The sequence below is a fragment of the Nilaparvata lugens genome, chromosome 1, assembly GCF_014356525.2.
Source record: "Nilaparvata lugens isolate BPH chromosome 1, ASM1435652v1, whole genome shotgun sequence".
In the NCBI taxonomy this organism is placed as follows: domain Eukaryota; kingdom Metazoa; phylum Arthropoda; class Insecta; order Hemiptera; family Delphacidae; genus Nilaparvata; species Nilaparvata lugens.
This window is the reverse complement of record NC_052504.1, coordinates 53454567-53481477: the sequence shown is the minus strand read 5'-3', so window position 1 is coordinate 53481477 and position 26911 is coordinate 53454567. Positions and strand designations below refer to the sequence as shown.

The following is a 26911-nucleotide window of genomic DNA, read 5'->3' as shown; positions in this document are numbered from 1 at the left end:
TCGTTCTACAAGACAGACCAACAATATAATTACTCGTGATTTTAGACCAAACTGTACATTGTTTAAGAAAGCATTCATTTTTCTAACCCCAAAGTTCTTTAATGCAATGCCACTACAGTTGAAGCTACTTTTTAAAGTAAAGAAAAAAAATCCTAGTCAATTTCCATCTCGGGAATCGGCTTTTGTTGAAGGATAGCGATGAACTAGAGAACATACTCTGTTACTCTCTGATTTGTGCATTAGTTACCATGAAGGATCTTACTTCTGCAACAACTTCCATACATCAGTTTTATGCTGTGGGTGAGGACTTCTGTGTTCATTCTCATGTTCTCCTGTGCGAGTGTTTTCTGTAATCTTGTAGGGTTTTCATTTATATAATAATTTTAGGCTATTACTTTAATATTGTGAATATGTTTTAGAAAATATTATTGAGGTTTGTTTCTATATTATTTTGAAAAATAATTTCCAATACATAGTATATTGTATTCGTTGTTAAGATATTTTTCTCTCTTCTGATGCTCCTGATGTATGGGGGTTTCAGTTCTTATGTAATAACTTTAGGCTATTACCTGAATATTGTGAATCTGTTTGAAAAATTATTCTCGAGGGTTGTTTCTATTTCATTTAGATTCGAAAATCAATTTCCAAAACATAGTATATTCATATTGTATTTTTTGTAAAGATATTTTTCTTTTTTCTGATGCTCCTGTCCCACACAGCACACAACGTCCCAGGGATATCCCATACTAGTCCCTGCAGGTCCCACAAATCCCATGGAATATAGGGATATTCTCAGAATATTCTGAGGAATTACCCGTTAACAGAATTTAGTGATCGACTTTCGGGGATGTGCGAGGGAAGTTTGAAGGATATCAGCGATATCCTTTTTTTTTAAATCTGAAAATGCTATTATATTATCACTCATTTCTGAAGAAGTAATAATATAATGCATTTTTAAAAATTTCAAACTAAAATAATAATTTATTATTATTATAATTACTAAGTTTTAGTTTGACTCGTTCAAATTCTGGTAATATCCCTAAGATATGCCCAGGATATGATGTTTTCAAATGACATAAAAAACAAAACAATAACTGTCGATTTTAAAAATTTGACAAACTCATATGTAAGCTCTTACAAAAGTCTACTTTATTCTAAAAAATAGTCATTTTATCTCAGCAAATGACTGAGATATTAAAGATGAAAATTGAAAACAGATCTCATAAAACAAAGTGCAAGTGTTATCTTCAAATTTTACCGCAGTGTGAAGTTTGTGAATTGGAAAATTAATAGAATATTTTCAAATATATTCTAATCACTCTATTTGATGTCTCTAGTCATTTAAACCTATTCACCTTCCATCGATAAATCTGACGGATTAATCAGGATTTTAATAATTTACATTTTCAACGATAGAAAATGGTTTATGATCGATTGAATTCGTTTTATAAAGCCCGCTTTTCAAAGCGTACAAGATGGATGCATCCGCGCATGCGCTGCTGCACTGATGACGTATCCGATGGCGTGCACGAGGTTTCTTCTCTCTTTTGTCTTGGCGGTTGGCGACTTGGCATTTGCAAGTTTTTGGAAGTTGTGAATTATTGTGATTGAATATTTACAGTAATAAGTTTACATAAACTTATTTTTAATAAGTTGATCTCAAGTTATAATAGTTGTTAATAAATTGAGTGAGTGACTGTGTTGGCGGTTGGCGACTTGGCGTTTGCAAGTTTTTGGAGGTTGTGAATTATTGTGATTGAATATTTACAGTAAGTTCACATAAACTTATTTTTAATAAGTTGAGCTCAAGTTATAATAGTTATTAAATTGATTGAGTGACTGTGTGTGTTTGTAGTGAATATAAACTTAATTCAACTTTTGGTTTTTGTTATTGTATGAATGAGTTAGGCTACTTAAATATTTTTAGGTTAGACTAGCCTATAATAGTCCAACGTGAATTTCTCCAACAAAACTTTAAAATTAGATTATTTGTTTCTTATAATTTTGTGAGTGTTTTCATAGAATCTTACATTTTAGTTCTATTTTTAGTATTTTTAGTTGTACTGTGGTATTGAATAATTTCAGTCTTACATAGGCTAGGCTACAATGAAACGGCGAAAGCCAATCCAAAATCTTAGCCAGAGGCATATTAGGCGGTTGGCATGTCTTGAAAATGATTATGATAATGTACAAAATCCTGCAACAACTGAAACAGCAGATAGTCAAAACACATTTAATGACCAGCATGCTAGCAATAGTTCTACTAGCATACCGCCTTTATGTTTAGATAATCAAGATGACCAAAGCTCTACTTCCAGTGATGAGTCAAGTTGTCAAAAATCAGACCCCAATTCAGTTTTTTCTTATGAATCTTGTAATGAGCTACTTGATTTTTCCATAAATTCAAATAGGCCTTCTGCCAATCATGAATCACTAAAAAGTGATTTAGCTTCTTGGGCCATACAACACAGTATAACCCATTCTGCTGTCTCAGACTTACTGAAATTAATGAAAAGACATGGCCATATCGATTTGCCTTCTGACAGTCGTACTCTCTTGGGAACACCCAGGAGAACACACTAGAGAGAAGTTAAGCCAGGATTTTATTGGCATGCTGGCCAGTCAAAAGAAACAATCAAAAACTATGAATTGCATTAGATATACAAAAGAGGAACAATTAATTCTTAAAAATGATAGTATGTTTATCAATATTAACTATCAATATACACGTGAAGGTATGATTTGTGATTCCAATTTTGACTGCATAGTTTCTCCCTCTTAACCGGCCACCTTGGGATCGGGACCCTGGCCGGATAATGGTTTAGCCGGTTAAACGCTCTGACGTGCTTTCGAAAGTCATTGGATTACTACTGTAAATTTGTAAATCGATTAAATATTTACAACTGAATTGAATTTTACGTAGTATGAGACCTCTAATTTAAAAAAACTCACCCTAAAGGATATTTCTTGGGCTCAGAAGAAACTGTAAACAATTGCATTGCGCTAAACTCAATTATAATTGAACATGAAACAGATAAATCTACAAGATCGTACTTAAATTGAAAACTTATCCATCACAAATGCTCACGTCATTCACACAACACTGTACTGTATTTTTATTTTTGTTGATAAAACCATCAAAAAAAATGTTTTACATTTCTGGCCGAGACCGACCAGTTAAAGCGGTGGCCGGTTAAGAGGGATGAGTCTTCTGTATAATTATCTACCTAATCTGATACATTGTATCAACTGTAGATAAAGTCGACTTTGTTGGAGATAAGCATCATGTGATTGAGCTATCATACCTACCTTACTGTAAATGATTTTTTGTTCAATCAACTAAGAGTCATTGTGTTTTTGTTTCAGAAAAAACATGAGCAGTGATGAAAACAACAACTGATAACGATGAAAACAAGTTACATCGACATCTTTTTGTGATGCATCAAAAATAATCAGAGTACCGGATTAGGAGTGCCTATTTGCTTGTGTAAATTAAATTGCCCAACTTTACAAAATTTAAAATACTGATTTGAAACACGTCATGGGCAAAAGTTGATTCATCACATTGGTATGGTTACAACTGTAGAGACTGTATAATCATAATGTGGCCATTGGATGTTACAATTTTGATTGGCTATCTCGGTCACATGCTACAAATAAGACGCCATAGTTTTGCCAAGATTCTGTTTAATTCCATAGTAGTAGCTAAATATAAAGGAAATGCATTAAAATCTAGGCTATTTCAATTCCTCAAAATTAATAATTGGGAACCACTAACTTCTCATGAACTGGGATGTGAATCACTGTCACACCAACATTTGTATTAGCTCTGTTGAATATCATAACTTTGCTGTTATAAAATTATAATAGCTGTTTACATGATCTGTACAATGTCCTCTCAATAATAGTTTTTGTCCTGAATAAATAATATAATATAGTCTAGCTGAGTCCAATACAGCTGAGGAATTACATGAATACAAATTACATTACCACTTGTAATTAATTATTCATATTTAAATATTGATGACGATACAATGAACGGAATGAAAAAAAAACAGGAATTCCTGTAGTTGAATATTATTATTTTATCCTTTTGAATATATATTATTCCTACTAAACATTATTATAGATGGAACTAGGCAGCGACCATATATTGTAATAACAAACTGTTGAACAATGGAAGAAATTTAACAAATATTGTTACTATGTGTTTGTATATTAGTAACTGATATTGTTGTAAAATTCATATTTCATAAATTGTAAAATGTTTCTAACTCAACCAAATTCAGCTATAACCAAATATTATCCTTATATACATATATTTAATCATTATCCCTTATACCAGGTGTATGATTTATCAATTGAATTTATAGATGTGTATTAGATACCATAAGTTTATTATATGATTGAATAAATGAGTTTAAATTATAGCATAAGGCTATTTTGTAGGATTCTAACTCAACCAAATTCAGCTATAACCAAATATTATCCTTATACATATATGTAATCATTATTCCTTTTTACCAGGTGTATGATTTATCAATTGAATTTATAGATGTGTATTAGATACCATAAGTTTATTATATGATTGAATAAATGAGTTTAAATTATATCTTTCTTAATTTTTTATTCAAAACTATTAACATAAAATCCCAAGAAGATGCTTCTAGGATATTCCTGGCATTTTCCTGGCAGAATATCCCAGGGATTAGAATTTTGGCACTTGAAAGGATATCCTAAGAATAAGTTTTGGTTGTTGCAGGATGTTCTTATGATATCCCAAGAAAATGCTAAGAATATTCTCGGATATCTCTGGGATTTCCCTGAGGGATATCCCTGCGATCAGGATTTGGGCGGACATAGGCATTTCCTAGGGATATACTTAGAATGTTTTTGGGTCTTTGTGGGATTATCATGGGATGTCCCCAATATCCCGTTGCAATATCCCTTGGTCATTCTCAGGATCTTCTTGTGCTGTGTGGGGTATGCGGAAATAGCATAAGTTACATAAATATTTTCGCAAAGATTTATTGGTGCAATGGCATGTTCTGTTATGTTTATATACAGTTTTTCTTTCTTATTATTAGTGTGGTGATCCTGTCCCACGCTGAAGTGTCATGTGTGGCGGACCTAGCTCCAGGGAGGGCATGGACCACACAAAAAATGGATAATTTTATGAAAGTGCTCACTTTTACGGGTGCATGAATATATGCCCCTCTGTATAATATCAGACATGAGAATTTATTTAATTGTTGGAGAAATCTGTAGTTTATCCCAGATGTAGGATTGGAGTGTTCCAATAATATTGAGCTTAAATAAAGCGATCTTAAAATTATTACCTGGTTGTTGTTCTGATAAAGAGCCAATGCAACCCGAACAAAGATCACAAATCCATGTATGATTGTGCCTCTTACCGCTATCAGAACTGATGATGAATATTTTATTAAATAAATATAATTTCTGAAAAGGGGTTCGAGTACAGAATCTAATCCTATCAGTGTTGGATTACATTGACTTAAATCCTGCAAAATGTTGCATACACTGCTTAATTTAGTCTGGAAATTATAAGCTAAGTCGCCGACAGTGACCAATGTAAAAGCAAATGTAAGCAGAATTGTATTTATTAATCCCGCAGTGATCCACTGATACATTAGCAACCATCCACAACCTTCCACTCAATCAATTTCCCGACTTGTGACACTGACCATATGAGGTCTATCACAATACCAATGGTAACGTGTCAAAGACGATATCAAGGTTTTCAGAAAAGAAACGAACTGGAAGATATGCTTAGTTATTTCAATATATTGACAATTTTCAAGATAAGCAGATAGTAAATAATAATTTTTAAAGTTAATGATGATGATCAGTATAACGTGTTCTGGTTTAACAATACCAGACATGTACAGATTACAATTTAATATAGATTCAAGAATTGAAAGAAAATGTATGTTGAAATAATAATTACAGGGTTGTGAGTTCTGCTTTGGAATAGCTTGATCGATAGACAGATTATTACAAATTGATCTAATTTAATGATGATTATTATAATGTGGATTAACGTTGGATTTCCCCTGATTACAATCTGGTCATGACCATTAATTTTCACTAGAATTTATATCACTCATGAATCGTAGATGGGGCCCCAATATATTTATTAGAAGAGCACTCACGCAACTATGTTTTCCTTTTTCCTTGGTTCGCAAATAATTATTCTTCTGCCATGTGCTGGATTTTCTGGCCTCCAAGTAGAACGTGTTGCTGGTAAATTACTCTGCGATTCATGTAGATTTAATCGGGTATTTTACGTTAATTATTATCTCCACAAACAAAAAGGAACTTTACAATTATTTAACATTTAAATTCACAAATAAACAGTTAATAATAATTTACATAAAATTTTTCAACAAGAATGCAAGTTTACTCAAAACGTGTGACTAGGGCAAGGTCAGTGCTAGAACAGCCTAAAATCTTCTTCCTCCCAATTCAATTCACAATTCTAGGAATCTCTTTGTTTCTAATTTGCATAGGATGATTGCTATTGGTTGTAGCTGAGTGACGTAGTGCACATGTCATATTTTCATGAAAAATGGTTCCTTGGTTTACATTCAATTCTCTGACTTACAAGACGAATAAATACATTAAAACATAAATATAATTCAATCATTTCAAAATACAGTTCAATTCCAACAGTGTAGGTGAATTAATAATAATACATAAAATTACAATAACAGATATCTCGACATTCTATGTTGCATCTCAACAATTCAAATTTTGGTATCCTTTTCTTTATCCTCTGATTGGTTGTTCGTGCAAAGAGGTATAAATCTAGCGAGATCGCTTCTATTTAATATTTATTTGTTGATAATCCAAACAATAAATATTATTAAATTAAATACTACCGTTTGTCAATGTAGACTTACATACAAAGAGTATTTGTAACTTTTTGCTATTATTGTACATCAGAATACTATATACCTATTTTTTATAATTTGTTTATCAAAAATAAACTCATTTATTGTGCTAATAATTTTGATTAGCTTATTATTATACATTCCCTTTTTCCTAAACAATAACGAAAAATAATAATTTATAAATAACATGCCATCACATTATATTATACAATAAGCAGGTCTGAACGATCTCGACTCTATATTGGTGTTCTAAGCGTTCACACGTTTTAGGTTAGGTTCACCACAACATTCCCCTTAACCTATAGATGTGATTTTAATATAATAATTTTACAAAAAATTATAGAATAAATAATATAATAAGCAATATGAACTCAATTGGTTTACTGGAAGAGACTGATTCAATTTTGATATTGTTATCAGTTAGCGGTAATGTTGATAACTATTATATTTCGAGATTGTTTGCTGCCTATGCCTTGATTTTCACAATATGATTTAAAGAATTAGTTTTTTTAAGAAACCACTGGAACGATTCGTCACATTAGATATATTGTTTTTTTAATTATTGAATTGTCAGCCACTTTATTTTTCCATTTTTGTTCATCTGTTATACTAATTTTCCTTTACTTTTGCTATTCTGTTAATTTTGATGTTCATTTTAATAGAGGCTGTTTGTATTTTGAAATAAGTACTGTACGATATAGACATTTTATTTTTACTTTTACTTCTATTGCCAAAATATTATTTCATTTCTTTACATTTTCTGTAATATATTGTTTGTGTTTTCTTTTGCGAGAATAAAGTTATTATTTTTATTATATTCGATTAACCAAATGGCTACTTTCACACGATAGGAGACGTGCAACTTGAACACTGAACAGTGTTCACGTTTTTTTGTCGAAGTACATTGAGTCAAATAGTGTCTTTCACATGGTGACTCCTATCCAGGAACCTAGTTTTGTCACGTCTTTTCCCCTCGAGGCAAGCAGAAGCCGGCTTGGATCGAGATACTAGCGGACAAATCGTCACTTTCACATGGTGATTCTACGTCTCTCCGGTCACCACTTTTTCTCAAAAACTATCTTTCTTGAAAATAAAGATAGAAAGATTCTGATTTCGGATTTGGATTCAGCGTCCCCAAATTCTATAAAACGTAAGTCCCGTTTTCGAAAATAACCGAAAACAAGGAAGTTATGGCTGTTTTTAATAAAGCTTTCTATTAACATATAATTATACGGTAAAAACGAACAGGTACTGTACTATACAGTACGTAAGTACTGTAGCTATTATAATACAACTTACACTGTATTCGTGTAGGAAATTTGGTAGGATATTTATCTTGATTTCTGAGAATACCCCAAAATAAGGGAGTAAGATAACTTTGAAAAACCAAAGTTTTCCTGCCGATTGAAGAAACATTAAAAATTAGTCTAAGACATATATTATGTCTTAGACTAAAAACGTGTAACAAATATCAGATCACTATTCATGCTATCAAGCTTTTCATGAATTTATTTGTCTCCTCATGGCAGAAGGTTTGCGCCCAACGTTTTCACTTAAACATTTCTGTGATTAAATTGTGATAGAGCACATTATCGTATTGATCTTCTAAATCCAGTTACATGTACATCGATTTTCGTAAAATTGATTTTTTACCGTTCCTATGAATTCTATGAATTCTTTATACAGGTTCAGCACAGCTTCGTAAATAACATTTTGCTTGCTTCAACAGAATTCATAAGGACGACAAAACATCGAACAACAAAAAAACGCTTTCTGAGTAACTGGCTTTAACAAAGCATGGCTTCACGAAATACAGTACGATAATTTAGAATAGTTGGTACAATGGTTATGCTTTTCGCATTATGGCAGCACTGTGCTTGCTCACTCACTTCTCCAGTTGACACTTGTTGACTTGTCAGTTGTTTACTTGACTTGACTTTGACACCTGTCATTACGCGATGTTTGAGTTTGTGGAGCTGTTGATTACTGCAGTTTGCAACCGTCCTGCTCTTTGGGATAAAAGTCTTGACATCTTCAAGGACCGGAATGAAGTCGCCAAAAGTTGGATGGAAGTTAAAAAGAAATAGTCAATAATTGCTGGGAATTTAAAGTGATATTCAACGATTTGAACCTGATAAATTGGATTGTTGAATGACAACTGAAATTTTGTGAATTTTACTGTACAACATTCCTTTTCCTCCTATTTTATTGGGTGATGAGTGGAGATGATTTATGATTTCATATTTGGATTCATCTTTTCAAACTAGAACTTTTAAAAATTAAAAATGTTTATGTTTAAACTTCTCAGGTGTTCAAATACTTCTTGAAACCTTTGCCTGTCCCTTTGTGAGGCAGGAGTATTATTATGTTAGTACGTACTATATAATCATATGATAATGGAAAGCTATATTAAAAACAGCTATAACTCCCTTGTTTTCGGGTATTTTTGAAAATGGGACTTACGCTTTAAAGAATTTGGGGTCGCTGAATCCAAATCCGAAATCAGGAATCTTCTATCTATATTTTTAAGGAAGTTAGACTTTGAGAAAAAGTTTAGTGATGAGTCATACTTTTAGTAAACGTCGGCGTAGTTGTTAGATCTGTCGGCTTATTCGTAAGATCCCCATGTGAAAGCACAGGAGAGCTGCAAAATATGAAATATGATCTTCCAGGAGCGAGGACTCTGCCATGTGAAACTGGCCAATGGTGTCACTATGACATTAAACAGTTTGAGGTGACAACAGGATCCAGATCAGGGTTCTCTCATAACGTGGCAGATTTGTAGGACTACCCATTGTTCCTAATATTATTCCTATATTAGGAATAAGAACTAAATCGCCTGCTAGATTTCACTCAAAATATTAATGATACTCACAAAATATACTATTCACGCTGTGGATTGCCCTTGAACTATCTTGACAAAGACACAAATAATAACGTGGAAGGCAGTAGTTGACAGCATTTTATTGAATAGGAACAATAGTGAATAGAACAAAAGAGAAGATTCAATTTATTTACAATTTGTGCAATTTGATTTTTCGACAGACATTCCAAGTGTTGTTGCCATTACGGATAAAATGCCCATTTTCGCGTTCATTTTTTGAGAATCTGTCATTTTTCTAAACGATGGTACCAATGATAATAGGAAACTTTTGTCTTCATCAATTTTATCAATATCTTCAAAAGTTTCGTCAGATTTTGAAAAAGCTGCTGATAATCGCTCGTAGTTGGAAGATAATTTTCTATTCTTATTTATTGTCTTCACAGATGCTATATCCGAGTTTTTGTTGTTTTCGGAAGATGTTCTTATTGCATTGGATTTTGGTGACGATAGTTTGGTGGTCTGCACAACTTCGATGTAAGCCTCATCAGAGTCGTTGTTGTCATCTGAGCACACTTCAACTTCTTTGGGACCGTCTTGGTCGCGATCACTTGATTTTTTGCCAATGTTTTTATTCAGTCCATCACAGCAAACTTTTGCAGCAATTTTTTCGTTGACGACTGGTGCAAGAAAACTCAGTTGATCAAAGTATAAATAACTGCGTCTTTTTCCTCGTACGTGACCAACTCTTTGGAGTTCACTCATTTCTCTCTGATAACATGTTCTCAAATTTTTCCATCGCTTCCGAACGAATTGCACTGCAAACAAAAACAATAATTGAGTAACAGAAATCTCGATTATGTTGAAATCTTCAGATCTTTGAGGATGCCCAACAACGCGTTAGAACATGCAATATCGATATAATTATTATTATTACTATGACTATGTAAATGACATCTTCACATGATTTTCTTCAGTTTGGAAGAGAAATCTATTGCGGGAGGAATTAAGTTGGCGAATTTATTTCATTCATTCTTTTTATTTTTTTATTCATTTTATTCATTCATTTATTATATATTTACAAGAAAGCACTGACCAGGAGAGGAAAACTAAGGATACTACTTGTACTATTCCTCTCCTAGATTAAGATAACATTTTAAAAGTCCAAAATAGGGCTTCATTACTATCACATTTCAAATTTTCAATTCATATTGCAACTAATCCGTACATAATTTGCTTTATTATTCAGGTGATTTGCAACTCATAATCTACTGCCATGCTCAGACTCTTAGTCATGCTCTATGATATTCTCCCATTCTATTAAACTGAAAAATCTATTGACGAGGTATATTTTTGAAGTAAGTATTGTTGTTAGATTAGGCTGCTGCAGTGATGCAGTGATGCAGTCACCGTTTATCGCATTCGCGTCATCTAGCCTATATCTGTTGGAAAGCCATCTTACGCGTTTACCGAACCATACTTTTTAACACATTATTTTAATAATTTTATTGTATGGTATGAGATGTGGTATTTCTCTATAATTGAAAGAATAATACGTTAATGTTGTAAGACGTTGATCCCTTATAAACGTATCACTTAAAACAAAAATTTTTATTATTTAATTGGAAGATTTTGATCCATATAACCCACAATAATTATATTCTAGTTTAATAAATTCTTAAAATCAAGTTTGTATTCAAGTTGGTGCCATGACCAGTACCAACCTTATGGTAGCATTAGAGAAAAATTTCTTAGATAAGATAGATAAATTTAGTATGTTTTCGATCAGGTTAATCATAATTATTATGAATAAAACATCATAATGTCCCTTGTTTTATAATTTTATAATTATTATACTGTCAACTTTGTAATTGAGTCAAAATTTGAAAATTATAAATGATTATACAATCACCAGTAAGCTACCAACCATATTGATGTATATATATTTTTTAAGATAACTAGAATTTCATTTACAATGTAATTTTCCATTCTAAAAATATAAGCATAGTTTAATCAATCTAATTCATCTATTCCCACTAACATTTTTCATTCTCCTTTCCTTTTACAACCCCAACACATAACCTAGAATTGAATTTCCTGTTCCTTCAACAATAACAAACACATTAGTCCAGCTGAAGATATGGTAGGTGTTACCATGAATCCTGGTTCTGTAAGATGAGTTTTCGAATAAATTAAAGTGGTATTGACAACATCAAGGTCTTATTCTTTCAGACATTATTTTGTTAGTGTATTCTTTAATCTCTTTTTGCCATTATTTGGAATCCCGCTCATTGGGAGTTCCTGCTGTAATATGGTTTCTCTGTGCTCAATGCTTCAAATCAGTTCATATTCATTACCGAATAATAAAAGTGAATCATAAAAACATTATGAGCGATGGGATTGTGAGAAAATAGATTGGGGTCATTGAAGGTGGCTGCACAAACATTTTTCTCCATACACAATCTACTTTGACGATGGCATACAAAAGCTGGCTCAATTATACGATGAATGCCACAATATTAATGGCAATCACACGAAGAAGTAGAGGAAAGTATGGCCTTTCAGGTGAATAAATTGGTTTTTGGAGAAATTCACTTATTGTTCTTTATGGCGAAATGGTACTTAAGAATACGTCTCCTATTTTCTTATTGAGTGAACCTCACTATAAACACTATTTATAGTGTTAGACCTCAGAGCCATAGACCTCACTATAGAAGTTGGCACTGTCGACAGGGCTTTGTATCCGCAAAAGTTGAAACAAAAGTGGCCGAACCCAATCAGAGAGCTTCATGCCATGTCGACTCTTAAAACGCCTGAAAAGACGCTTCATATGTTCTGGTCCTGAGGGATTTGATCAGCTAATGAAAAATGATCATAGGCTGGAATTTTGAACAGGGTAAACCATTCAAAAATATGTATAATAATAGATTGAGATGGTTGTTTGTAAATATAGGGTGAAAAGTACAGCTTCTTCTCCATGAGGGGGAACTTTTGTTGCCTATGGGGAAGCCAAAGGCAACAATTTCCCAAAGGAAAAATGCTGTACTTTTCACCCTAAATGTACACACCATTTTTCTTCCACCGCTCCACCAACACATGAATATTAAAAATGAAATTTCAAAACTTTCGTGACAGAACCTGTTCTGACATAAACTGAAAGAAGTTGACACCGAAAATAACTGTTACCACAGAATGATTTTAATAAACCAGTGTTGTCAACAGTGCTTTGTGTCAGCAAAAGTTATAAGCTTGAAACATAAATAATAAGTAAGAATATGATAAGTATAGTACACAAACATCTGTCGTCAGTTGAGAATCAGATCACGTCAGGTCAGTTTGATCAGATCTCTGTTCGAGGCCTTGAATTCATTTCGTCAGGGAACACGCGACACCCCCTTCTAGATCCGCCACTGCCTGTAATTCCCTGGACCCTGGCAGTGTCAATGAGACAAACAGGCTTGCTTCGCTTGCCTGCGAATTCCATTGAAACGGATCTCTCTAGTAAATCATATCACCCAACAGGGTATTTTGAACTTGGCTTGTTTTGAATGTAGCTCTTGGATAAGAACATAAAAATATGAACCTAAGATGAACCTCTCTATGAAGTTTGAACTATTGGTTCTTGAAAAATGTGATATAATTCATCAAAAAGCAATGAATGACTGGGAAGACCAGGCGTGATTTGAGGACTGTTCCAAAATCTATTGAGTAAGTGCATGAAATTTAATAATGTCAGTTAACTCGCGAAAACTCCGGCACTCAAAAGTGAGCATGCGAGGAGCTTGGTTGTCGGATTCGGTGACGACAACCAAACTCCTTGCACGCTGGTGTTCAAGTGTCCCCCCAACAGCTAATCCCCTACTGGTTAGGAGGGGACTGGTTGTCGGTAGACGACAAACTAGCTCCTCGCATGCTCACGACAACCAAGCTCCCCGTCAGCCAAGCTCCTCCCTCAGGAGCTCCCCCCTCGAATGTGGTATTAAAAGAACGGGGAGCTTGACTGTCGGGGAGTTTGGATAGAGTGCATTCCTGGATAGAGTGCTTGCATAGCAACCTAGAGATCCTGGTTTGAACCCTCTCAGAGCCAAAACGTTTTGATCAGGTCACTCCCATGTTAACGGAAGGGCAAGTTAAGTTGTCGGTTCCGGCTGAAGTATGACAATCTTAAGGACCATTGACGGCTCAAATGAAGTTGGCAGGACTGCCAGTTGCATATAGATCGTATTCAGTATTGCTCCATGGTATTTTAATGAAATTTAAGTATTTATTCAGTATTTCAAGCCATTCAGTTACACAGTATCGTTAATCGAGTGTTTTTCCACCTGTACTTACTTAGTCGTGAATTTCTGTGACACCTAATAGTGTAAATTCGTTTTCTTTTTTGAGCCTAAGTGCCTTGGTCAGCTTGCAGGTTGGTTTATTTTGAGACGTAGGCCGTGTGCAGACGAACAATTACAGACCGGCCGGCTGATAACGAAACAACAAACACTTACACCGTCCACTAGCCACAAGCTACTGAAGAATTCAAGAATACGGTATTATGTATTAAATCTATATATTATGTATTAAATCTTACATTTGTTTAAAACAGTTTCATTTTCCCGGCTATACAGGCTAGCCAATGTTGTGCTTTCTAGTCTAATAATTATCTGTTAAGATTGTCGTTTCGTTTTGAGATACTACGGTACAGCCTGGGTCAGCTGTTGTGATAGTGTCAAAGAAGGACCGGCATTATCAATAACATTGTCACGTGGAGTGTAACGGCGGTAATTTTGATTTGTTTTTTTTTTCTCTCGCTTCATATTTAATAATATTCGAACTGAATCCTATCTCTCTCAAAACCATTAAGTAATATTAACCTATGTTTTCAGGAGCTAAACCCTTCTCTCACCCAAGCGCCTTGATAGCTCTCTGGGCATTCCTTTTTTCCTTCTGCATCCATTCCTGATATAATGAATATTATTTGAACCAGTATTAATTGATGCAACTTTAATGTACATTCAATCTGATGCGAATTTAGAATGGTTTCTTTGGTAATTGGTACAACAAATCGAGGAAATCCTAAGTTGACACACGAGAAATATAATTATAGGAAGGGTATTACAAGAGCAACAGGTGATATTATATTACCTGGCGCTGTCTTAACAAGTCTTGTAAGGCGCAATCGGTGACTAATGAGTCGGTTGATGTCATAGTTGATTTATCAATTGCTAATCATAGTCACCCGGTTCCAACTTCCAAAAATTATTCAATTTCAAGTGCTTGCTCTTCAACTCCAAATATGACGAGTAAGGATAAGGATATTCTTATTAACGAATTATCGTTGGATGAAGGAGACAAGAGCATGGAGCAAATCGAACCTCATGAAGAAAACGCAGTGATTAAGAAGCTAACGCTGGAGAGGGAGACCCTGTTGCTGGAGAATGAACGATTGAGGACTGAACGGGATGCTGCAATTGATAGATCCATCTATAACGATGTCCGAATTATTGAGCTGACAACTGAGTATGAAACCAGAGAAGTCTCTTCTCAAACCGACGATGTTCAGATTACAGAACTGACAACTGAGCAACAGTCCAGAGAAGTCTCTTCTCAAACCGATGAAACCACAGGACTGGTGAATGACTGCATCCGACTACCTTACAGTTTGGAAGTTGGTCAAATGGGTCTCTTGCTGAAGGAAAACACTAACCTCATGGACCAAATTATAGTATTGGGTGACAAGCTTGAGGAATCGAGAAGAAAGATAATTGTTCTTGAGGAGATCGCGGCAGACGCCAAACAGATGAACAACATCATTTCTCATTTCCAGAGGTATCTAGCATCGCGCTCAACCACATCTGAGGTGTCTAATTCACATACCCGGCGCAAACAATACAACTTAAACGACTTTCATAAGGAACAGTTAAAAAGAAGCTTGATCAATCTTAAGCCAGTAAAAATAAGATGTTTTTCTGACAGTCAGGGAAGGCGGGTTGTCAATGAAGTCTTGTCAAAGAGTCAGCATAATTTTCTAAATATAATGAAGCCGGGTGCCAAGTTTGAAACGGTTACTGATGATTGCAATAGTACTTGTTCTGATATGACGAAGGATGACCTTACAGTTCTCATCGCAGAAACTAATGATGTGGCATGCAACGAATCGAACCATCTGATTCAATCATTCAGGAGGAGACTGTTGGATTTGCAGCATACAAATGTATTGGTGTTTTCCGTAACCCATCGACATGATCTTCCCAAGTGGTCATGTGTTAATAAGGAGGTCCAAAAAACCAACCAACGCTTAAAAAATATTGGTAAGCATTTCTCTAATGTGACTTTTTCAGATTTGAGTTGTTTGGGTGCAAGATTTCACACGTCTCATGGTCTACACTTAAACCACCTCGGAAAGAAATACATTGTTGATATAATATTAAATACTGCAGCTAAGATTAGTGACACCGTAGAATCTTCTAAACAACTTATTCCATTGGGTCAACACAATCATGATAACACTGATGTTTTTTTAGGATAGATTGTTCACCTCTTGAGCAATCACTCGATAGGAAGACTAATGAGAATCCAACTTCAATATGTAATGGTAAAGATTCAGGTTGCAAGAAAGGAAATATTAGAATTATGCACCTGAACATACAACACTTGAAAAATAAACTTTTAGAATTAGATGTAGTTTTAGATGAAAAGAAGCCAGATATCTTGTGTTTGTCAGAACATGGACTGAAATCTTCTGAGATCAATCTTGTCAATATAAGTGGTTACAGCTTAATTACATATTTTTGTAGAGAGTCATATAGAGGAGGTGGGGTATCAATCTTTTTCAAAAATGATAGAAACATTGTATTTAATGTTATAAACTCCCATTTGCTGGAGGATTTTTGCGAAGAGAAGGTTCTTGAAGTTTGTTTGTTATCAATTAAGTTACAGAATGAAGAGATATAATTATTGAAATCCTTCTTGTGAGGTTAAGCCATTAATAGAAACTTAGATAAGATACTGTCAAAACTACCCATTAACAGGAATAAAATAATTTTAGGTGATTTCAATATAAATACAGCCGAGGTGACAAATGAGAGCAGTTCACTCAGAGACATGCTACTATCACATAATTTAAGTTTATGCATTCATACCTTTACTAGAGAAACAATACACTCTGAAACAATTATTGATAATATTGCAACCGATTTGAATGAAGATTTTTATAGGGCTGAAGTTGTAAAAACATATATATCTGATCATCATTCCCAAATGATAGAAATATTTAGCGAGGAAGTTGATAGGTCTCAGGGTAAACCCCAAACACCCTTCACGTATTTCAGAGATTATAATGAGCATAATGTGAATGCTTTTCATGAACTACTGGAAAAAGAATCTTGGGATGATGTATATCGGTCTTGTAATGTTGATGAAATGTATGAATCATTCTTAAAAATATTAACCTCTCACAAAAATCAGGCGTTCCCGGTAAAAAAAAGAGAGTATCACAGCATAAACAGAATGAATGGATGAATAATGATGTAAAAAGAGCTAGGGAGGAATATAGAGATGCTGCTCTTTTCTATAGGCAATACAAAACTAATACTCTCAAAAACTTATTAAAACAAAAAAACAAGAATACAAGAACATTCCAAACACATGCAAAACACAATAAATTCATCACTAGGCAAATATCACATTCAGACAACTTATCTTAAGTAAGACTACATGGAATATTATAAATAATGAGGTGGGTAATAGAGCTGATAATAGAAGAAGTAAATCTATAATCAAAATCAAAACAGAGGATTCAGAAGTTGAAGACCAAGTGAAAATAGCCAACGTCTTCAATGATCATTATATATCTGTGTAATACGGAAAGGCAGGGGAAAGAAGAGGTTTGAATATTGTAGGAACACATCAACTAATTTATTAAATTCAATATACTTGACATCAGTATCCGCAGATGAGGTTCTGCAGGTTATAAGAACACTCAAAAACAAAAAGTCAGAAGGTCATGATGGATTCTCTAACTGGTTGGTAAAGAAATGTGACACTTTTATTTGTACACCTCTTGCCTTTATCATAAACAAATCTTTCGAGATGGGTGTATTCCCAAGAAACTTGAAGATTGAAAAAGTTATTTCACTCTTCAAAAGTGAGGAGAGGGATAACATAGAGAACTACAGACCGGTGTCAATTATATCCACATTCTCAAAAATATTTGAAAAATTTTAGAAAAAATAATAGTGTCTTTCTTTAATAAGTACAAACTTCTTAGTGTTGACCAGCATGGGTTCATAGAAGGAAAATCCACAGAAACAGCAGTTGTTACCTTCGTAAATAGAATTATTGATAATTTTTAAGAAAAAACATTCAGCAGCCACTTTTGTTGACCTCAGCAAGGCATTTGATACAGTTGAACTTACAATTCTACTGAATAAATTAGAAAATATTGGCGTTGGAGGGCTTGCACTGAAATTACTTGATTGCTTGAATTACTTGAAACTACTTAACAGAGTACAATATGTTGAAATGAAAAACAGCAATGGCAATTTTAAATCTAAGTTAAGAGAAGTCAAATTTGGAGTCCCTCAAGGATCGGTGCTAGGTCCGCTTCTTTTTAACATCTACATAAATGATATAAAGGGCAGTGGATTAGGAGCTGATATTACTTTATATGCGGATGACACTAGCATCCTTAATGCTGAGAATGACTGTGAGCGGCTGGAGTTGAATGCTTATGTATCAGTCAATAACATTTGTCAGTGGTTCAACAGCATCAATCTGCATCTTAATGTTAGTAAAACTGTTGGAATGACCTTTTCAAATAGTGTATGTTGTATTGGTTTATTGCTGGATGATGAGTTCGTTTCAGAGGTTGAAGTGTGTAAATTTTTAGGTATTCATCTGGATTCTAGTCTTAACTGGCAATCTCATGTGGATCATACTTCTTCTAAACTAAGTTCAGTGATTTTTATTTTAAGAACACTATCCCGCTATTGTACTTCCAATATACTTGAATGCATATATTTTGCTTTATTTGAATGTCATCTGAGATATGGAGTAACAGTTTTCTGAAAGAAATGTGAGGAAAATATTCACTTTACAAAAAAAAGCCATTAGATGTATGTGTAAACTGACGAGATATCAGTCCTGCCGAGATTATTTTAAAATTGAAACTATTCTCACATTTCCATCTTTGTTCATATACAAGACTATCCTTAGCACCGTTGATAATAACTTTCTACCCACTAATAGCAATATCCACAGTCATAGAACAAGAACTGCTAATAACTATCATTTACCTAATGTTAATTTAGCAATAGCAAAGAAAAATCCATTTTATCAAGGAATAATTTTTTACAATAGGCTCCCAAATGAAATAAAATCTATTTAAACAAATAAAAATGTATTTTTAGCCGAATTGAAGAAATATTTATTGAATGGTGGCTTCTATTCCATAAAGGAATACATGGATAATTAGTGGATACATTTCAAAAATATTGTGTACTTATCAATTAATAGCTGTGGTTCATAACTTATTGTACTTTTGTGTTTTGTACTTTGTACTTTGTGACATTGATCATTTTCATGTATTCTATTTGTTTTTATAATAATAGACATTTGCCATATCTGTAATTGTACAGCTTTTTATGCAATAAAAATATTTATTTATTTATTTCATGCTCATCATTGTTACAACTTTGGCCTACAGATAGCGCTGTCAGCAGTGTCAGCCTGCAAGGTCTATAAATACAGGTCATGACACTCATGTTACTTATGGAGCGGCCATTTTATGGTGTCTTTATGGCGGTACATTTGAAAATCCAATCTAATTCAATTTGCTCGTAACAAAATTGTGCATTTCAAAAACAATATTCTAGTTCAGATAATATGTGAATTCAGGTTTTCAATTTTTTAATAATGAAATTTCAATAATAAATGCTTCAATTATCCATTTATTTATTATTGAAAATATTGTTCTTATTCTTGTAACTCAAGGATTATGATTCAAAAGGCATTGGGACAAGACAGAAATATGCGAGGCCAATTTCAAAAAGAGTTTCAAGTTCCCGATCAATTAAATCTAAAAATCAACAATTCAGTTCCTAGTTGGAATCTAAATATTATTATATTCTGTCGGAACAATTTATTTTACAATTCAGAGCCAAGCAATATCACTTGAACAATATTACAAAATAACACTTCATGTTGTTCAATGCATAATGATAGCACCTGATAAATTTGAAAATTGGTGAACTAGGACCCCATAAAATGGTCATTTTGCAATGCATCACGGGATTGTGTCATGACCCGTATTTATAGACCTTGTCAGCCTGCAAGATGTTTAATTTTGTTAGGCTATGTTGTGAAAGAATCTTTCCCCTCAGGGAGAAAAAGCCTCATTTTCAACTGTATAGATAACTACAGATTACAAATAACTATATTTCAATACATACTTTTCAGGGCTTTCTCTTCTTCACTGGAGGTATTCCATGATGAGTACAATTTCTCACACACCTCTATCCATTTTTGTAATCTTTTTCCTTTGTTGTTGAAGTCCTTGAATCTCGTATCATAGAGGATAGGTGACTCGGAAACCAATTCAATCAGCATCAATATCCCATTTCCTAGAAAATAGGTAACAGATCATTATTATAGAGGAAATAGAGATAGATATAGTGGAGCATGAGAACTATCCATGAATCTATTTAAGAGTATCTTCAAAATTATAATCATTAAAATTTTAATCATATCTTCTGATACTGATCTGTTTATTATGTTCTTTAATACAATAATATTGAAAAATATTCTTTATCTATAGTTTATTCTTATTAATAATAGAATATGAAATAAAATTTGATTCGATTCTCCATTTGATTTTCGATTACAGAATGTTTTGCTAATTGTAGCAATAGCAGTGCTATTGAATACGGTTGTGTGCTTCCAGGGCAAGATCGCACTATAGTCCATACAAAGTTACTTTTGACTTGGAGGTATACGCGGAGCAGAGAAATGGAGGGAGATCCGTCAATTATAGTGATAATGGAGTCATAGGTAGAAGCGCAGTTGCCAATTGGTCGATTAGACTCAGTGGACTCAGTGCTTTCATGAAAGGAATGTTTGTATGCATGAGAACTTGAACACTCACTAGAACAATTTAACAATGAATGAAGTTACTAGACCAGGTGAATCTACTCATTGTGAGGGGACGTGTATTGACAATATTTCTACATCAATATATTCATTTTGAAAGGATTATCTCAGCAGAGGTTGAGCCGATGATTGCCTCATTTTGTTTTAGTGCTTAGCTGCCAACTTGATGTGACTGATCCTGCTTCAGAATCGTTGAAAGGTAATAATAAGTCCAGAATAATTATCAGACCACTCAATTACTCTAATATTGTTAGATTTGAATCAATAATGTTGCAAGAACTGATTGGTTAGATGTTTATACAATCAATAGTATTGAGAATAAATTTGTCCACGTTTTCAATAAATTTCTTTGTATTGCTGATGCAGCTCTTCCCATCGGATGTGTAGAAAGTGGCAGATGTCCTACAGTAAAACTATTGCTGTACACTGAAGAGATTGAAAATATTGAGAAAATAATTGAAAATTATTTAATATAATAAATGAAAAATAATAGTGTTTCTGGTACCTTGCTTACCGTTAATTGAAGATTGGGCAGCTTCTAATTCATTGTGTTGTAATATTACATTTTTCTCGATTAAAATTGAATCTTCAATTCGATATTGAAAATATCAATAACACTTGATAGCAAATATCGGTGTAATCGATATGCAGACTTAACTTTTTACCGGGAATTTATCAGATACACTGATGTTGAATAACACACTAATGTTGAAGTTATTTTTCTGAATAAACACATAATTCTAAACAACATAAAGGTTGAATAAAAATTTCAAAACAGTTTTAAAATAAAGTTTTATTGAAAATAATAGATATTTTGTGAACTTGTATTCTTTATTAGTGAGGTTGGTAATTGATTACGTGTCTATGTATCACTTTGGAGCTTTAGGCGTTTCTTTCAGGCATTTCTCTCAGGCGTCTCTCTCAAAATTGTTGAAGGCTTGGCTAATGGTAGAAGTGTTTATGTCCTGTTGAGGATTTTCTAAATAATTGAAATTAAAGATGTTTTGTTTGAGATCTGAATGTTTTTATAAAATTTATTGATGTTATTGAACATATGTGAAGTGTAGATTTCAATTTTTCTTTTCAATTTGTGTTAAATATTTTGTTCAATTTTGAAAGCCATAAGCCTGCCTAAAACCTGTAAATAAAAGATAAGTACTCTTAGTTTGTAAGTCTTATATTTTGATCTAGATTTGGAACGAAAATTTCTGAGTTCTGAGAAAGCTTTTGAATCTATTTTTGATGAACGTATCAAACATATTTGTAACCTGAATCATGTTCAATCTATGTTCAGTCCATGTATGATTATTTGTTCTGGTGTAAACTGAATTTTTTCGAATCATTTTAAAATTATAATTTGATGTGCTCTGAACTGGACTTCTTATTCATAGGCATTAAATCCATTCATGATATATCAAGATATTAGTAAAATTGGAACTGATGACTTTCCTTGGGTGATAGGTGAAAGCTATCAAACCTATTGGACAAATTGGTAGCACGCCAGTGTCATCCAATTCATGTGTAAGGACAAAACCCAACTTTTCGAATTTGGATTCAGATTACAACCTGACAATGCTAAGTTTCTTGGTATTACAGTTCAAAACTAATTAAAATAGGATTTACACATCAAAATATTATGTGGCAAACTGTCGAAGGGAATTTTTATGTTGAATCGATTGAAGTTCATTGTGGATAAGAATGTTTTAATTTCAGTTTATTTTGCTTATCTACATTCTCATTTGTATATTGTTGTTGTTGCCTCGGGTAATGATACAAATGTAAAAAAAAAACGATTTGTGTTGGAGAAACGAACAGTAAGGGTCATTGCTAATGTGAATAGTCGTTTTCATTGTATAGATTCATAAAAAAATTCAAGATTTCAACAGTTCCAGCTATTTACATTCTTGAATGCCTCATGTATGTAAAAATTAATTTAGCAAGTATTTCTGTGAATAGCAACATTCACAACCATTACAATAGAAATTTCTAAATCTCTTAGAGTTAACCAGTGCAATTATGCAAAAATACATTTAACTGCTCTAAGGAGTTTGATAGAAGAGCTTATAATAAGCTTCCTGCACATTTGAAGGAGGTAGAAATGGGTAATTCCAAGATAACCATAAAAAAGATTTTAATAGAAATACAAACATTTAGAAAAGAGAAGTTTCCAATTTGAGGGTATTTTGTTTGCTATTTGTATGCAGATTTTTATTTCTTTGAATGTAAATACTTTTTATTTAAAATGTTTAATTTATGACGATGCTATCTATTTGTATAAATGTTTTCTGCAAGAAAGAAACCTTGTATCTTGAAATTAGAGAACGCTGGCCGGTTGAGAACGGCAGTATCCCCGCTGCTGTATTCCTACTTGTTGCTGTACATGCTGCTGCATATGTGTCCCTCCAAGTCAGAAGTAATTTTGTATAGACTATAGTGATCTACATATTTTTGTTTTAGCAACACAAGGCTATGCAAAAAATAAATTTTAAAGACTAAAAAATACTTTTTACTGCTGATAATTATTTTCCAAAGTTTTTGCTTTGGATAGACTACTATCAACCTATCAAAATGAAAACGTTTTCTCAGAGAAAAAAATTTCCGATTATTACTCTTTGAGATATGAGTGCCTAAAGCGTAAATTTTTGGGACAGATCATTCCAAATTTGGTAAAAGAAAAATTCATGAAATCTTCAAAATATCAATTTTTGAGAAATTTATTTCATCCACAAAAATAATTTAACTGAATAATTTGGTAATTTTTTCAGGTATTTTTTGTTACATTCAATCAACACATGTTCTTATCTGACAGTTGATGAGTTCGGATCGGTGTTTATTGAAGCTGCAAAACAACTCTTAGACGTGTTACAGCATATCGGCCGGTTCGTTCAACATTGAAGTAAAGTTTGAAAGTGAATTTAAAAGTGTGTATTCAAATTCCAATACTATAAAATAAGTGTAACATGATGAAGTGTGCTAAATGCTCCAAGGACATTGCGTCGACGAGGGACGGATGCTGTGTATGCGTTAGTGCCAATCCCAGTACCACACAGCATGTGTAAGCGAAGCGAAGACACGTGCTTCACTGGATATGTGGAAAGTGTGAACTTGAGAATAAACCATCAAGAATCAGTGATCAGGGAAACGATAAAATACTAGAAACGATTTCCGCGCTTAGAAGTGATATGAACAAAAGACTAGACAGCATGCAAAATAAGTTAGATGAAATGAATGGTTTTTAAAGGAAAAAGTGGACAATGTTACAGAGAAGCAAACATAATAAACGATAAACTGCAACAGTTAAATGCTGAAAAGTCTAAACTACAACTAGAATTAACTGCTGCTAAGAAAGAAATACACGATCTCCAAAAACAAACAAGAAAAAACAATATCGTGATTTCTGGAATCCCAGTGCAACCAAATGGGACCAGTGTTTTCCCTTTCAACAAGGCGAGGACTAAGATCAAGGAGAAGAAGATGGCCTCCGTATGGAAAAACGATGGCCATGTGATGGCTAAAAGAAATCCTACATCACGTCCATTCCGAGTCAGATGTCTGCTGGACCTTCAGGACAACATGCTCTCAGCTGCTGACGCCACTGGAGGCCGCGCCGCCCCCGCCGCCACCGACGCACACGATACAGCTGCTCAATCTCCGCCGCCACCGCCACATACAACCACCGTCAGTCAATAGATAAGTGCTCAAACTCAAGGTAACAGCACAATCAAACTATTAATTTCAAATTATACATAAACTATTTAAAAAAAAAAACTATATATAAATTCAAGACTCAGTTATACAGCCGCCAAGCAAGAGTTGTGAGACCCAATCATAGTGCAAAGGAGTAAACCCGGTATAATTGTATAAATGGTTTCATTTGACTGATAGTGATACAACATAAGTAATCGAATTAACTATTAATTGCTTTAAAGATACAGAGTATATACTTTACTTGTTCGTCACAATTACTGAACTGCATTAAGGGAGCAACGATCCCGCAGTATATGACACGTCAAAGTTTAATCTATTATCTACCATCCCTCCTATTTAAACACTACAGATCCCACATAACATATATCAATCAAACACTATTCAACAAGGAAGTCTGCTAACCTGTACGGACACAATACAATAAGGAATTCCCTGAGTGTTTTTTTGAACTCCTTCAAGCCATCAATTTCTCTTATGTGAGATGGGATTGAATTAAATATTTTCATTCCCATATAAAACGGGCCACTCTCCAGCAGGCTTAGTCTGTGATGTGGGTAAACAAAACCTCTAAATCGAGTATTATGGGGATGACTCACCTGGTTCTCCTCATACATTCGTCTATTTTTAAAAACGAAGATTGCTAAATCTAATATATAAATAGCAGGAGCCGTCAGCAATCTCTTTTCTTTAAAATAAGGTCTGCAAGAGCGCATTGTATTAATCTTATAAATTATCCTAATGGCTTTCTTCTGCAGTATGAATATTTCATTATTCTCTATACTTTTTCCCCAAAAAATAACTCCATATCTCATAACTGACAGAAAATAAGCATGATATACAAAAAGAACAGTTTTTTCACTCCCTACTCTAGACATTACACTTAATGCAAACAAGGCTCTATTCAATTTACCAGTGACATGAGAAATATGTAGCTTCCACTTCGAATCACTCTCCATCATCAGACCCAAGAATGTCGTGGAATCAGAAGTTTCAACTCTACTTTGTGTATTCAAGTTTATTCCAAAACTTTTATAGTCTCTACTGAAGGGAATTACTTTAGTTTTTTTGCAGTTCAAACTAAGACTATTCTGAACAAACCACGAATCTAATTCAGCAAGACACCTCTCAGCCTCTCTTATCAAACATTCACTGTTCCTACTGGTGATTAAAGCTGTAGTGTCGTCCGCAAAAAGAGAGAGTTTGAAATTGACGTGACTCTCGATGTCATTAACATAGACCAGGTATAAGAGGGGACCCAATATTGAACCCTGCGGTACTCCCTGAGACATAGGTAACCAAGAAGAGCTGCATGTTTCATTACCAACAGATATTGACAACTCTCTTTTTGTTTTAAGTGAGATCCTCAAACCTGGAGTCAACCATTTTTTTATTGAACTATTCTTTTTAATCTTCATGGTTTTGATTGGAAATGCCTCCATGAAGCATCGATTGAATCTAGAGAAAAACTTCTTGAAACACAAATCACAGCTAGAGGATGTAAAACAATCTTCCCAAGTTTCCACTTTCAATAAATCTAAAAAGTCTCCAACATTTTTGCTTGAGAAAATTCTCTTACTTATATACCTCTCATCCTCACATTGTTTTCGATCAATAAGCTTGACAAATATCGCATGATGATCAGACAAACCCAAGTCAATCACCCCACCCAAAACGCTCTCAGATACAACATTGGTTATTATGTTGTCAATACAAGTTGATGTAGTATAAAACGGCCCTGATTGAATTCTTGTTGGACTATTGATCAAAAGAGTAAACCCATGAGAAGAGAACACATTAATGAATTGTTTGCACTGGATCGAGTAATGATCCAAGACATTGATATTAAAATCACCACATAGAAAAATATTCTTCCGCATGACATCCGAACTCAATCTGCAAAGAAGTGTATCCAGTCACGAAAAGAAGTCATCCAAAGAACTATCCGGTGTTCTATAGAGAGATACTACAACAGAACATTCTCTTTTACCACCACACAATCCCTCGGACTCAACTGCAGCAACTTCGAACACCTTCTCTGAAGAAAAACCATTAATATCCTCTCTAACCGTGCCAGAAATATCATCCCTAACTAAGATTGCAACTCCCCCTCTTGCCTTACTTTCTCTACAAAATGCTGATCTCAGTGAATACCCCTCAAGAGAGCTCAAAACCCCACAATTATCCCTTCTCAGCCAGTGCTCGCTCAAACAAATCATAGCTGGTTGCCAATTTTCACTCACTAAAGCAGCTTCCAGAGACTCAACCTTACCCATAAACCCCTGAATGTTGAGACTCATAATGGTAGTATCATTGCCCAAATTATCTAACCCACCAC

At 33.8% G+C, this 26911-nt stretch overlaps 1 protein-coding gene and 1 long non-coding RNA gene across 4 annotated transcripts in view; one reads left to right on the top strand and one right to left on the bottom strand.

Moving 5' to 3' along the window:
* The first annotated feature begins 1535 nt into the window (after positions 1-1535).
* Positions 1536-3443, top strand: LOC120353314. Its single transcript, XR_005572295.1, has 2 exons — positions 1536-1769; positions 3367-3443. It is a non-coding gene; the product is annotated as an uncharacterized LOC120353314 (long non-coding RNA).
* Positions 3444-9858: 6415 nt separating this feature from the next.
* LOC111056194 overlaps positions 9859-26911 on the bottom strand; it is a 91256-nt gene continuing 74203 nt past the window's right edge. For 2 of the 3 annotated variants that reach the window (XM_039436534.1, XM_022343529.2), the window contains exons 2-3: positions 20172-20342; positions 9859-10553 (exon numbers count right to left, since the gene is read on the bottom strand). In XM_039436534.1, coding sequence (XP_039292468.1) covers positions 9925-10553; positions 20172-20342 — 800 coding nt within the window. In that variant the 3' untranslated portion in view covers positions 9859-9924. Of the gene's footprint in view, positions 10554-20171; positions 20343-21382; positions 22007-26911 lie in introns of all 3 variants that reach the window. The other variant, XM_039436542.1, reaches the window with a different exon arrangement.